The sequence below is a fragment of the Sarcophilus harrisii genome, chromosome 4, assembly GCF_902635505.1.
Source record: "Sarcophilus harrisii chromosome 4, mSarHar1.11, whole genome shotgun sequence".
Classification (NCBI taxonomy): Eukaryota; Metazoa; Chordata; class Mammalia; order Dasyuromorphia; family Dasyuridae; genus Sarcophilus; species Sarcophilus harrisii.
The window spans coordinates 224,355,330-224,370,766 of NC_045429.1; the positions used below are offsets into that span (position 1 = coordinate 224,355,330).

At 31.4% G+C, this 15,437-nt stretch overlaps 1 protein-coding gene across 8 annotated transcripts in view; it reads right to left on the reverse strand.

Moving 5' to 3' along the window:
* DOP1A (DOP1 leucine zipper like protein A) overlaps window positions 1-15,437 on the reverse strand; it is a 111,164-nt gene that overhangs the window by 57,604 nt on the left and 38,123 nt on the right. For 6 of the 8 annotated variants that reach the window (XM_031964585.1, XM_023503087.2, XM_031964588.1 and 3 more), the window contains 8 exons: window positions 13,931-14,101; window positions 13,109-13,298; window positions 10,682-10,780; window positions 8,582-8,681; window positions 7,515-7,624; window positions 4,285-4,393; window positions 2,464-2,584; window positions 861-980 (listed from right to left, as the gene is read on the reverse strand). In XM_031964585.1, the coding sequence (XP_031820445.1) occupies window positions 861-980; window positions 2,464-2,584; window positions 4,285-4,393; window positions 7,515-7,624; window positions 8,582-8,681; window positions 10,682-10,780; window positions 13,109-13,298; window positions 13,931-14,101 (1,020 nt within the window). The remainder of the gene's footprint in view (window positions 1-860; window positions 981-2,463; window positions 2,585-4,284; window positions 4,394-7,514; window positions 7,625-8,581; window positions 8,682-10,681; window positions 10,781-13,108; window positions 13,299-13,930; window positions 14,102-15,437) is intronic. The other 2 variants (XM_031964589.1, XM_031964587.1) reach the window with 1 other exon arrangement.

Here is a 15,437-nt window from a genome sequence, read left to right on the forward strand (position 1 = left end):
CCACTGAGTGCCTATCAACTAAACTTAGTGAATGAGAGGTATTCTGTTATGTTTAAGATATCACATAACACATTCATTCAAATAACATTTATTTTACATGGTTAATGTAGATAAGGGGTAGGATCTCTGACATTCAGGCTACAGGACCCTGAACAAATCACTCAACCTCTCAGCAGCTGAGGCAATCTCTAAGACCCAAAGCTGCAGAATGAGAGAAGCAAGGACAGGGACAAACCAAGGTGACTTTACAAATCAGAGAGCACACATGAGAATTTAAATGACCAAATCCCCTTTGCTTGCTTAAGAAAGGGACTTTTTTTTAAGTACATTTAAATAAATAATAAATTAGACCTTGTTTATCTTCCTTCCCACCTATTTTATTGTATAGTCTGTAAAGGCTCCTTGAATATTTAACTAAGGCAGCATGGTATAGTAAAGGGTGCAATGGATTTAGATTCAGAGGAATATCTATAGGATCACATTTAGTTATATAATCTTCAGCAAGTCAATTTATCTTTCTGAGCAACCATTTTATAATCTGCAAAATAGGAGACAGAAATAGGTACTCTACCCAAGAGTTGCTGCGATATTTATATGTGAGTTTGTAAAGTACTTTGTAAACTGTAATGGATTACATAAATGTTAACTATTATAACTAAGTCCAGATAGTTTAACTATATAGTCTGTCCAAAATGTTTATTACATTTAAAAACCAATTTAATCACAGTATGAGTTTTTGTATATCTGAATTATAGAAAACCAAAAGAGCCTTTTTTTTTGGTTTGTCAAATTTTAAAGCAAAATAGGAAAAGAACCACTTCTTTATGCATATTTTACTGAAGTGAATTAATTTTACATACCTACAGCATTCTTCAAACCAACGTGCAATATAATCCCACATATAATAAGGCTCAAAGGAATTAAAGAGAAGATTGGCTGTTTTAATCAGTTCTGCTGTTTTCTTGTTTTCCCTCAATTTGCTGAAAAATAAAATAAATACAAATAATACTTTTCTATCCTTTTCCCCTACTTCCAATTAACAATATTGGAATGTTTTAGTACTGTTAATGTTATACTTTAGAATCAGGAAATGTTAAAATATAGAGAGATGTTAACAGATTATGAAAAATATTTACTTGCCATGCGTGTATAAGAATTATTACAGCTAATATACTGAAGAATTTGTATTCTCCAATAAGTGGAACCCAAATCTGGAAATATGGGAATATACTACATGAGATAATGTGTATAAAATGCTTTGTAAACTACAAAGTATTGTAAAAAATATATCTGAAATTCAGAGTAAGGAGAATCACAGAATCTTAAACTGTGAGGATCTTAGATGTTATCTAGTTTTGCTTTTCATCAAGACAGGGAACCATTCTGTAGCATTCTCAAATTCACTCACACTATTTGGAAGGTAATCTGTTCCATTGTGATTTTAGAAAATTGTTTCCTCCTCAAAACTGAGGGTTATGAACAGAATATTTCATTTCTAAGTAACTATTACTCAAATATTTCAAGACTGCCATCATGTGAACCCTAAGTCTTCTCTTTTTTAAGTTAAACACCTTTAGCTCCTTTTCTTGAGACCCTTCTTCATCATTTAAAAAATGTTCCAGTTTGTCTTTGTCCCTCTAAAAAAGTGGCATAGAGCTTTAAAGTATTCCAAATGTTGTCTCACAAATACAGACTATGGTGGGAGTCATTCTACATATTACATATTTCTATTAATGAGGTCTAAGATTACATCTGTTTTATTGGCAGCCATCACCTAGTTGAATTATAATGACTTTGCAGTCAGTTAAGAACCCTAGTTCTCTTTCATTTAATTTGCTATGTAGTCATCTCCTTTCGTTCTACCCCGATTTCTCCAACTTATTCTTATATTGTTAATGTTTTAACATCAACAATAATGTTAATGAGTGAGAGACTTCACATTTATCTAATTAAATTTCATTTTGACAGTATAAGTCCATCATTCCAGACCACTGAGATCTTTCTGGATCCTGACTTTGTTACTAAATTTATTAGGTATCTGTAAATTTAAATTGGCTGTTTGTTTTCATGGAAGATATTAGTGAAAATGTTGAGGATGAGGTCAAAGTGAGAGATACATCATCCCTCTATGTTAATATTGTCTTATAAATCAATAATTATATAGCTATTTTTAAACCAGCTATGAATACATTTGACAATACTATCCAGTTCATACTTCTCCATCTTGCATAATTTTGAAAAGTTTGCTGATTTCATTGAAATTCAAATATGCTATATCCAACACCTTTAGAATGAATACATAAAATATGACATTTAGTACTCTTATGTTTTAAACATATTTTGGAATATAGAAATGACAAAATTATTTACTTATTTCTAATTTAAAACAACTGTCACTTTAGAACTTATTAAGCAAATATGTTACATAATATACTCAGGTTTTATAACAAGTCATTTCTGTACCTGCTTAATTGTGTATGATCTTTGCTGAAAGGTGGTTCTACCTGAAGATCCAATTCTGCCCTACACTGTGTATACAGTGTTCTAAATACTTCAATCAGAACATCTTCCAATATGACAGGTCCTATAATAAATGTAAAAAGTAAATACAATAATGATATATTAGCAAATGACCATGTAAAGATTGTTTACAAAATTAAATGTCTTGAAGCAAGTTCTTTCTCTTCTCACTTCCTTCAGATTCATACAAAGCCAAGTATAATTCCACATTTTATGTGGCTATCCTTAGAAAACAATAGAGTGACTAATGAAATTATATATTTGGATTTAAAAAATGGAAAATTCGTGATTAGAAACTTTTAGCATGTGCATTATCCAAGTAAACTTTGGTTTGATCTTTAATCTTTCAAAAAGAAAATAACTAAAAATACAGTCTCAAAGCAGTGAGATAACATTTTTACTGTTTTGATCTTAAATGTTTCTTAAAGATAGTGCAGGTTAATATACTTTTAAGGAAAAGGGAAGGGAATTGGCAATTTTTAAGCATTTCCTATAACACACACACTGTGTTAAGTGTATTATAAATATTTACCTTATTGTTGTAGTTCAATGGCCTAAATGAATTAATATATTACTACATCTATTTGAGGTAGCCAATGTAGATGAATTGGATAGATTCATTATTGAATAGGAAGAAAAGGGCTGCATTGCATTTGGGAAACTGAACAATGCTTTTAATCACATCAAAGTGGATAGAAAGATCCTTCTTTTTTCAATAAAACTATTCTTTTGGCCAGGTTTTATAGTTGTAAATCTTGAAAGAATATTTCTCAAGAAATTCCAAGTTATGGACTAAATTATAATGCAACTACACATGATGTAATCCAATAATGGCAAATGTTTAAAATGTGTTAAAATGTTTCACTTCTAGGTAAGTGAAGTTATCACTGAAAAAGAAATTAGCTTGGTACAAGATGAATAAGCTGAGTATTCACTGGTACACTCAAGAGTATAAAAGAGGTGGAGGCCTTTGGCACATACAAGGATCACCTGTGGAATATCTAAAGAAAAATATAAATAAGAAAATCAGGGTAAAGATTGGGGTAGGCTAAAAATGTGCACCAAAAGAGGAAAAAATGATAACAATTAGATCACAGATCCCCTAGTTACTCAAATTAATGCTTATAAACAGGCAAATGCTGACTACAACAAGAGTTTTCTGTCTTAAGGTAATTTTTTCAGATACCATTCTGTTATAACTAACTTTAAGGCTGTCAATTCTTGATTTATTTATATTATTTGTGACCAAACTACTGTTACCTAAAATTACATATTGGATCTATGAAAGCCAAACAAAATAATGCAAATAAGATGACACATAAAAAAATTAGGGTGCAGAAGTCACAAGTCAATAAGGGCTACCCTGAATTTTTCTTTCTTTGCTTATGGGTTTAATTCTAAGTGATATGAAATAGTTAATGACTGAATTTCTATTTCTCTTTACCTTAAAATGACTGAATTTCTATCTCTTTACCTTAAGTCACTAGCTTACTAAAAATGCCTTAAACAGCAAGAATTCCTTTGGATGGCCTAATATGGCAAGTTAGTTAAGGAGCTCATTTAGAACTGCTGATATATTCACTGTAAAAAGCTGGATTTTCTAGGCATGGTTTTTATATCAGATACTGATAACATACCCAAATGTTATCTACTAAAATGACCTGGAAGATGACATATAGTTGTATGTATGTACACACACACACACACACACACACACACACTACTGATATTTGTTTTCAGTGATACAGAATTTAAAAATATTACCTAGCTCAGGTTTGTCCAGTAAACTGATTAAAATACGAAAGGGTTTTAGGTCCTGCATTAAGGTACTTTCTTCTCCAAAACCATTCACTTGTAAAATTCCCACCATTGCCTTTTAAAAAGAAAAGAAAAATGAAAATTAGTAAATAGAAAAATAAGTCAGATACTATAATAAAAAACCAACCAAACAAACAAAACACCAGGCATGTGTGACATGTTTGAATGTGGTTAAAAAAAAATTATATACATAGGATATTAACATATATGATAGTGACATAACATCTCTATTATGCTACTGAAATAATTTTTTCCCTAGTATGATTATTTTCCCTCTTGTAAAGAAAAATGTTCTTTCTTATCTTTGGAGATAAAATTATGATTAATATACATTATCATCTTACCGTTTTTACTATGTTAATTTCAGACTAGTAGTCAATGAGACTCATAATCCTATCCATTTTCAGTTCATTCTGAGCAGTCACCTCACCAAGTATTTACTCTAGTTATTTGGAGATTCCTTAAGAAAAGTATTAGATAATTGTGGAAATATGTATAGAAGAATTGCATATGTTTAACATATATTGGATTACTTGCTGTCCAAGAGAAAGGATTGGGAAAAGGGAGGGGAAAAAATTTGGAACTCAAGGTTTTCCAAGGGTAAATGTTGAAAACTATCTAAGCATATATTTTGAAAATAAAAAGCTAAAAATTTTTTAAAAAGAAAAGTATCAGAGTAAGAAAGAAGAAATGTATACCTGATTGGGATTGGGGACAAAGCTACTCAAAAATATTCCATTAAAATGGAGTTTTATCATAGTTGTGTTCGTGTTGGAAAGCCATCTATGAGAGACTTTAAATGGAAGCATGTGGCAAAAAGAATTTACACAGTACCTACAATATGTCTAGTACTGTGCTAAATAAACTCTTTTACAAATATTATTTCACTTCATCCTCACAATAACCTTAAAGATAGGTGTTGTTTTCAGATCTGGGGAAACTGGGGCAAAAAGTGACTTCCTTAGGAGGACACAGCTACTAAGTATCTAAATGTGATTTAAATTCAAAGCCTGCTTCTGGGCCCTGCATTCTATTCATTGTGCCACCAGTTCCTTAGGAGAATCCATTTGATTAATCTCTGGGCTTCCAATGAGAAAAAAGCCTAACCCACATAGGAAAATAAAATACCAGAAATTATTTTCACAATTTAAGAATACTATGAAAAAGTAAAAGGTTTCATAGGAAAGAATTCTCTGAGACTTCATCTCATATCTATCTGTTTGACAAAAAATAACAAATGCTGGAGAGACACATTAATATATTGTTGGTGAAGCTATGAACGGGTCCAACTATTCTGGAAAGCAAATTAGAATTTCACTAAAGAAGTTATTAAACTGTTCCTTTTAACACAGTGCTATCACTCTAATAATGTCAAAGACGAAAAAAAAAATATTTGTTTTAGAACTTTTAATAATAGCAAAAACCTGCAAGGAAAGTAGCCTTAGACAAGGCGCCCACTGAGAGGGAAATGGCTGGACAAATGGTGGTAATGTGCTAGTGCACTAGCTCTAGAGTCAAAGTCTGAAGTATTTAAGTACAAATTCTACCTAACACTACCAGTGACTTGGGCAAATCTCTTAATCTACCTAGACTTAAGTATCATAAATGAAAAACAAGGGGACTGGAATAGATGGTCTTAGTTCCCATATAGCTCTAGATCTAGATATTAACCTGATGTCCAAATACCCTGTAAGGTGTATAAACTTGGATGTGAAAAAAAAAAATACACCTTTATTTTAACATAACTGTTTTTCTTTATAATTCTATGCATTTTATTTTATGTACTGAAAAACTGTCTAAAAAGAGGTCCATAGAATCCACCTAGTTGGTTAACAAGTCTAAAATATAAAAAAGGTTAAGAACTCTTGCTCTACAGCTAAGATATTAAAGATTATTGCACCTTATAAAAAGGATAAATATGTCTCCATGTTCAGAGAAACTTGGAAAGGCTTGCATGAACATTAGTAAGATGATGTTAGCAGAAAAGGGAGGATAATATACATGATGACCACATTAATATAAAGAAAAACAATACTGAAGTAATTCAAAATTGTGATCGATGCAATTCACCATTAAAGAAAAGCATATACCTCCCATGGGGCTCTCATCAAGAGGGTGTGGACAAAAGGTACAGGAAAAGGTATAAATTGTTAGACATAGTCAAAGTTTTGATTAGCTTTGCTAAACTATACCACTTTGTAAAAAGGAAGGATTCGAGGGTGGTAAAAAAAATTTTGGGGAAACAAAAATGGTACTTTAAAAACATCATTAAAACATCTTTAAAAGCTATTAGAGGTGAAAGATCAGTCATCAACTTACCACCCCCAGCAACAAAATCTTCCCTTGTACAAAGAAGTATGGATAAACAAAACAAACACTATGACCGTGCATAAAATGATTGTATCATTCTCCAGTAGTAATAATCCATCACTATTCCATCCAGAGGCTTGGTTAACCCCACTGGTCTTCTGAGGTTATGAGTAATCATAGCATGGATCAGTGTTTTAAAAGGCTTCAACATTCTTTTCCTTTACATTATTGTGTTTAATGTGAAACAGCAGTCACGAAATCTTGTACAATCTAATGTTGCATTTAGAAAGATCTTCTGTCCATGGTACAGTTTGGCTGCACTGGGCTCTTCATTTCATGCTATCAGGAGCACTGTAGGTATTGATAAGTTTGAGAATATTTGGAGGAAAGCAAACTAAATACTGAAGGGTCTGAAGTTCATGGCATATGAGGACTGGTTGAAAAAAAAAATGAAGGATATTTAGAGAGGCCATAAATGACGATGAGACATGATATCTATCTTCGAATATTTGGAAGGTTCTCATAAGTAAAGCAAATTTGGGCTTCATATAAGGAAAAAACAGAATCATAAGGTAAATGGATCTTCATTATTAGAATTTTCAAGCCAATTATGGATGAATCCCTTTTACATACAATATAGAACCTTTCCTCAGGTAAAGGTTGGCATAACTAGCCACTGATTTCCATTTATGACATTTTAGATGCTTAAGAATTATTAAATGCAAAACAGAGGAAGTACAAAGGAATTAACTATTAGAAGGATTTAATAAAGATTAATAAAAGAAAAAAAGATTGTTACTAGAAATTATAGTTTGAAAATAATTCCATAATGAATAAGCTAAGAGTAAAATCAAGGCATTAATTACCTGGACCAACATTTCTTTTGAAAAAGTAGTAAAGTAATAAGTGGCATGTTCCTCAGGATTACTGTGTCTTGTGCTTCTGGGTCCTATGATAACACCATTGTTATCAAAGCCTCCAAGCAAACAAACATAAAACACATTAGTATTCCAGCCACAAAAATCTACATTACCAATTTAAAAACCATGGATCTCAATAATGGCCAAAACATACCAATTTGTAGTCCATTTAATGGCAGCAAGAGAGATAATTTTATAAAGTTTAATAAAAGAAAATTCTGTGTGAATGACATTCTTTTAGAATAATTCTCCTGCTTACCAAATAATATAAGGTAACATATTTTTCAGGATATAGTAGGCAAATTTTACAGCCCTTCATACACAACTGCAAACAGTTCATCAATCTCCATAAAGTTCTTTGTGTGCTAAAGGCTCATGACTAGAATTTAGTGAGGCCTTTGAATTCTCTTAGGTATATTTCTGAAAGAAGATACATGGACCCCTCAGGAGGTAAATCTCCAACAAAATAGTGAATGAGATAATGGTCTTATCTGGGTGGAAGAATCATTTGCCCCACTTAACCTCAGTTTACATCCCTTTTAGGTACTTCATGACCTTAAAGGGAAAAAATTATTTTTCACTAATTCAACCATAATATTAATTTATTTACATTTGCAATTGTAATTCTTTTCTGTAGAAAAGAACATGATAAAATGGATTCATATAACAAAAATTCCAATGAGATCTTCCATAACGTATAACTACAAACCAAATATAGAATCTTCATTAGGGAAATCTGAATTCATATCTGCTTTCTTATGAAATGTTATTATTATATAAAATAAACAAGTGAATCTACAATATGTCATATACTCTTTCTTAAGAAGTTTTTATATTTTCTTTATGTCATATATGAGAAAATTAGTATTATTTAAGAAAAACAAGCAAACATTCATTTTATGGTAAAACACAAAATTCTAACAGTTTCTTTAGAAACAGTCAAAGCTTTTAAAAAATATATCAAAGCACTTTCAGTTTTTTCAGGCTTAATCACACACATGTCACATACCTACCTAGAAGCCATGCATAAAGCCTGCGATTCAGAGACATATCTCTTCTTAGAACCACATGAAGAGCTGCTGATAAGATTCTGATCATGTCAGGACGAGTTGCCTGAACAAGGGAAAAACATAGTTTCATTTCAAACCTTTTCTTCTGAGTTTCTTTAAACAAATTCATGCTAATAGTGAGGAATTAAGACCCCAATTCTGTATTCTAGATTTTTAAACTTGTTTTCATTTCTTTCTATTTCCTTTCTTATTATCCCAATGAATTTTTTTTTTGTTTTTATAATTATTTTACCTAGTAAACCCTAAAGATTTGTTTTCAGTTCAAAAAGGCATACAATTTTAGCTCTAAGGAAATCAAAGAAGCCTGTCAATTAGAAAGCACATTTCAGGAATACTAAGAATCACTGTCTAAAATAATTTTAATGCCCATCTAATCTACTATTATAGATTCTTTCTGATTAAGGTTAAAGCCTCTGTTAAAATGAAAATATATTAGCTGACATAAAGTTATTATTAGACATCAACATCATTAAATGAATTAATTTATCAGATTAGTTTTGATCCCCTGACAGTGGCCATTTGATAATAGGATGTTATATTTTAATTGAGGTGAGAATAAAAAGCAGATAAGAAAAAATGAGAAAGAAATCTAGAGCACTGTGGGAAAAGATAGCTGTGGAAAGCAAGCTCCAATAAGGTAATATAGATAAAAAGAACCTATAAAGCCAGTCACAGCATTAAGACCCTTGGTGTATAAGGGAGCTCAAACTGGGACAGGAGAAGAGTTGCCAAGAGGGGAAATGACAAAAAGGGAACAGAAAAACTTGTTTAGTGCTAACACAGTTGTGAACAATTAGCAAAGAAAAAATTTAATGAGGAATCCCATTCAAATTGAATTACTGAAAATCACTGTTAACTGCTGTCTTCGTAAAATTAGAGGCTAAAATTTTTCCCTGTTAAACTTGGGCAATAAAGAAACACTTATGTATCACAATGAGTACTAAATCAGATTTTTGAATGTACTGGAATTTAGACCATTTCTTCACAAATGAGAAAATTAACTGGTCAATTGTAGTCAATTACATGGTTCATTTGTGAACTCTCAGGTTAGTTGTGATCAACCATAAAAGGAGTATACAAAATGCCAATGAGTAGCTAAACTGCCTTTCCAATTACAACCAACTCTCCAATGAAAATGACATGGCTCTTACATTTCAAATTTTCAATCAGAAGTCAAGATGGGTAATGACCACGGCAGAGGCAGCAGGTACACAATGTTAGGCAGATCTAACACTGATTTGGTAGCTATACTTTGCCCCCTTTTTGCTTTTTTATGTTAAATTTTTACAAAGACTACTTAAGAAGTGATAGACATATGTGAACCTTTAAAGAAAAAACTGTTAAGTTAGTTCCTTTCATTTTGCTTTAAGAATTATTCTCAAAAAAAAAAAATAAATAAAGCAGCACCAGAGGGACCCTTAAAAAAAAAAAAAATTATTCTCCATTCACTCTTCAGTTTACAATAAATTCTGCTCTAAAAAAAAAAAAAAAAAAAAAAAAAAAAAAAAAAAAGATTCCTGTTTTGAGAAGTCATCCAGAATAATAAAAAAAGTTCAGACTCAGGAATTCTTGTGTGATCTGAGCCTCACCTCTGATGCAAATTGGCTGTATGACGTTGGGAAAGTCACTTAGGCTCTGTGTGTCCCCTGCATCTTTCTATGATAATAAATTATAGAAAAGTTGTTGATCTGCAATAATAGGAGCTTCCTAAAGGATAAAGTCACATGAGCAGATCAAAATCAACCCATTCTTCCCATTAAAAATATCGCACTATATTCCTACCAATTGGTTTATTAAATACAAAAATGACATACATGATGACTATCATTAAAAATACATATATTTGATTTCTAAAACAAGTACTTTAAAGGCAGCTAGATGGCACAGTGGATAGAGCACCAGACTTGAAGTCAGGAGGACTTAAGATCAAATCTTGCCTCAAATACTTATCACTAACTGTGTGGTCCTGGGCAAGTCACTTAATCAAAACTGTCTCATCAAAATAATAAAAAAATAAAATAAAAACTATCATTAATATTTTACCTGACTCATATGGAAAGGAAAGCAGAAAAGTATAAGGTCCAGAGTGCTTCTTTGTACAAGGACACTCGAATCCTGTACTGAAGTACTTACTGCTTCCACCTGTAAAAAGAATGCCATGAAACTAACAGTACTTACTGAAAATGAACATTGATACAATAACAATGAAATTATGTCAACAATGCAAATCAGCATATTTATTCTAATTAAATGTAATGATTTTAAAATAAATCCAAAGCACTCTCTTTACATAATTTAAAAAACTTTTAAAATTATAGGAAGGAATAATAAAAGAAAGAAGTAATTAACAAAACCATTTGATTCTGGTTTTAAAAAAGAAAAGAAGAAAAATGGAAAAGATCAGATGATTAAGAATCAAAAATAATTAAGTGAAAAACTCCCTATTTGAATAGAATGACTGGGAAAATGAAAACCCAACCTGGTGAAAATTAAGTTTAGACCAACATCTCATACCAGAACTACTTATTTTTCCACCTGTAATCCCTTTTTGTCCGAAAAACGTTTACATGACTCCATATGGGATCATGAACCACATTTTGAAAAGATGGATCTTTTATAATATGCCACAAAACACCAAAAATGGCTATGTAATCTGAATATAAAAGAGTATACTATTATTAGAATTTAGAAGAGTATGACAGAGGGTAAGGAATCTACCCTATCTATGGTTTGTAAAGCCTTTTATAACCCGCGTCCTTCCTATCTTTCTGGTCTTATTTAATTTACTATCCCTCCATCTACTCTAGCATCTAGTAATGTTGACCACCTTACCGCAGACCTCCCATAAGACATGCTGTCGCCAGATTCTATTAACTTTCCTTGGCTGCACCTATGCCTGGAATACTCTTCCTCTTAATCTCTGCCTCTGGGATTCCCTAGCTTTCTTTAACTCTCAGCTAAAGTCTTCTGTTTTATAAGAAGACTTTCAGAGTCCTTCTTAATCTTAGTGCCTTCCCCCAGAGATTATCTCCAATTTATCCTTCACTCCCCACAACCACATGTGCATTTGTGTGTATATCTATTTTGATATATCTTATTTGAATATAGTTATTCATATATTGTCTCCCCAAGAAATCGTGAGCTTCTTCAGAGAAGTGATTCTTTTTGACTTTTCATTTTACCTCAACATTTATAACAGCGCCTTCATCAAAGGCACTTAATAAAAATAAATACTTGTTTACTATGGCTTGGGAAAACGGGACCAATTGAGACAGAGGTGATTAGAAATTTTGATTAAATGAAACAGAAAAGTTTTTTTTTCTTAAATAAATTTCAGGAAAGTAGAATACATAAATTGTTAAATGGGAATAAAAACAGCTCTAAGGCTTCCCCTCACACAAATAAATTGGCAAGGATGACAAAAGATAAATCTGTGCTAGAGGAGTTAAAAAAAGATAGCCAAATTAATACACTGTCAATGAAGCTGTGAATTGGTCCAAACATTCTGAAAGGCAGTTTGGAATAATACAAATAAACAATGTAAATAAAATTAAAATGTTTATACTATTTGAGCCAATAATTCTGTTGTTGGATAAAGAACACAAAGAGATCAATAACAATAAGATCCCAAATATATCAAAATATTTACAAGAGTACTTTATATAGCAGCAGAAAACTTGAAATAAAGTATTAGCCCATCAACTGGGATAAGTCTAAAAAAGTTATATAGTATATGAATAAAAAGTAATGATTACAAAAGTAATGCTGGCTATATGACTGATTCAGAGAAACTTGGGAAAACTTATGTAACTGATACTGAGTAAAATGAGCAGAATCAAGAGAATTTACAGAATAACAATAATATAGTGGAAAATTTAAAAGACTTCAGAAATCCAATTAGCCAACTATGATTAAAGAATGATGATGAAACACATCTTTCACCTCTTTGCAGAAATGATATATTAGAAGTGCAAAATGAAACATACATTTTTAGAAATAGTTGGTGTGTTGACTGTTTCTCTGTACTTATTTGTTAAAAGGTGCTTATTTGAGAGCCTTTTCTTAGGAGGAAGAGAGAAGGAGGTGAATAAATAAATACTAATAGAGATACAAAAAATTTTTAAGAATAAGTAAAATATTAAAACACACAGAAAAAAAATGCAAAAAAGGGAAATTTTGCTATTGCCTAAATTTAATATTCATAAAACAAAGTTTATACAACAGAATTATAGGGTTTTATATATAACTGTGTGTCTGTGTGTGTATGTATTTGTATATATAATTATATGTAATCACACTTAAAGTCATGTTTATGAATGATTAAGTTTATAATAAAAAATTTAAATTAAAAGAACAAAAATATTTTTAGTTGTACAAAGATTTGTAATAATAATTATGGTGGCATATGTCAAGTTTTTTTTGGTTGGGATTTTTTTTTTTTTAAATGAAAACAGAAACATTAATACATACCATTAGCTCAATATCACTGCCAATTATATAAAGTTGATCCTCCATTGAAAGCTTCCTGTTCAAATGGGAGAGAACATAAGTAATTCCAGGTAAACGAACAGCAGGACTGGTAAGAAGACTACCCCAGAGGGCACTGTAGAATGCTGACTGGTCCACTGCAGCAGCAACCTTCTCCAACAAGGTATTAGTTCTAAGGTACAAAACAAAAGATTTATTGAAGAATTCTTGTTTCACATACATTAAAATAAAATACTTTGCCATGGAAAAATAAATTAATGACACACATCTGCTGAGAAAAAAAATATGTACTACTTTGGCTATAAAACATGTTCAGTAGTTTGCTTAAAATATTTTAAGAATTTCTCTAGTGTTTCCTCTAAACTATGTTATATAATTCAAAGTTACTGTACTGTCACTAATAATAATCACCAACCTTATATAATGCTTTAGGGATTGCAAAGTGCTTTACAATAGTAAGTCATTTGTTTCTTACAATCACCCTGTGAGGTAGACACTATAGGTATTATTTCTCTCTTAAAGATAAAAATTAAGTGTGTTAATGTTCACACACTTGATAAGTATTAGAAATGGGTTCTCAGGTTTTAAGGTCAATTCTAGCAGCTTACAATGAATTGAAGCCTTTCTAATTTATTACATTACACAATAAAATAAACCAAAACTTTCTTTTAATCACTTTACCAAATAACAGTATTTTAATATTGATTGCTTTTCATTTGTTGTAAGCCAAGTTTTCAGATCTCAGGAAAGCAACTAATTTACCATCATAAGTAACACCTGCCATATGAATTCTAACTGCCTTACCTTTCATAGTACTCTGACCCTTCCTCTAAGCCAGGCAAAATTCCAGTTAACAATCCTTGCAGACCAGGTTTTAATGTTTTACCCAAAGGTAAGTAATAAATCTCATATAAACTGAGCAGTGTTGGCTTAACAGACATGGCAGCATTGGCAAGAAGAGGAAAAAGTCCAGAACTGTTTAAAAAAAAAAAAAAGAATTGCAAATATAAATATTCCACCAACATGGACGATAATAAATGGACAACTTGAGGCCTGTACTAGAATGAATAGTCGCTATTACATGAATCCTTTTATTAAAAGAGCCACAAAATCTCTAGGATCTAAGGAAGATAAGAAAAGACATGGATAAGAAGCAGTAAGGATGAGAAGCAGGATATGTCATGCAAGGTAACAATGGAGAGAGAATAATCACTGATATTTATTGTATTCAAATATTTGTCACTAAATATTGCATAAAAAGATTTATTTTGAAGGGAGGACATAAGCCAGAAATACTCTAGCTGGCTGTAGTTAAATTTGAAAAATGTTCAGATTCAAAACATTTCAAAGTTGAAAGATATCTCAGTGATCATCTGACCCAACCTAAAACAATTATTTCTACCACATGTCTGACAAGTGATCATCCAACTTTAAATCTAATATTTTAAATGAGGGGGAATCTGCTATCTTCTGAACTGTTGCATCCTACCCCTGCCTCCATATTCTCCTGGAAAGCTGTTAGAAAAGTATGTAGCCAAACTCAAATAGAAATTGGGATCATTAACCTATGAATCCCTGAGGGCCAAAAACTGACTAGTTTTAAAATATAGCATTATCTGTGTTTTATTGTATTATTATTTATTTTGTTAAATATTCCCCAGTTACATTTTGGTCTACTTCAAGTTGCACTTGGGAGTATTATGGGCCACATGTAGCCTATTAGCATCACCCACCTGACACCTATGTTTTAAAGTATGCCTAAATGTGCCTTGTTACAAGTTCTACTGATGTTTCTGGTTATGCTCAGGGTCAAAGAAAATAAGTTTCAATCTCTTTCACATGGCAGTACTTTAAATATATCTGAAAACAGATATTTTATCCTTAAAATTTACTCTTCTCTAGGCTGAAAATCATTGTCATAGGAAGAATGAGGAAAAGTACTCTATTAATGCAGATCTACAACTGTTCTGTAACATAGACCTTTGAATATTTTGTGGGGGGAATGGGGACTGCACAGTTAAGTGACAATAGCAGTAAGGCTTTAATACTCAGAAACTATGCCTTATTAGTAATTAATATAAAATATTAATTACTCATAAGACTAGTTTTCTTGGACGCCATAATCACACTTTTGACCCATATTGAATTCATAGTCCATTAAAACCCCAGGATATTTTTAGGAAGAACTGCCATCCAACCATGCATTGCCAATCTTGTATCTGTGTTTTGTTTTGTTTTTCTACTTGTCTTTCTCTTAATTTCAATGATTTTGTGAAAAATCTTTTAATTTTTTATCTAACAAAATTTGTCC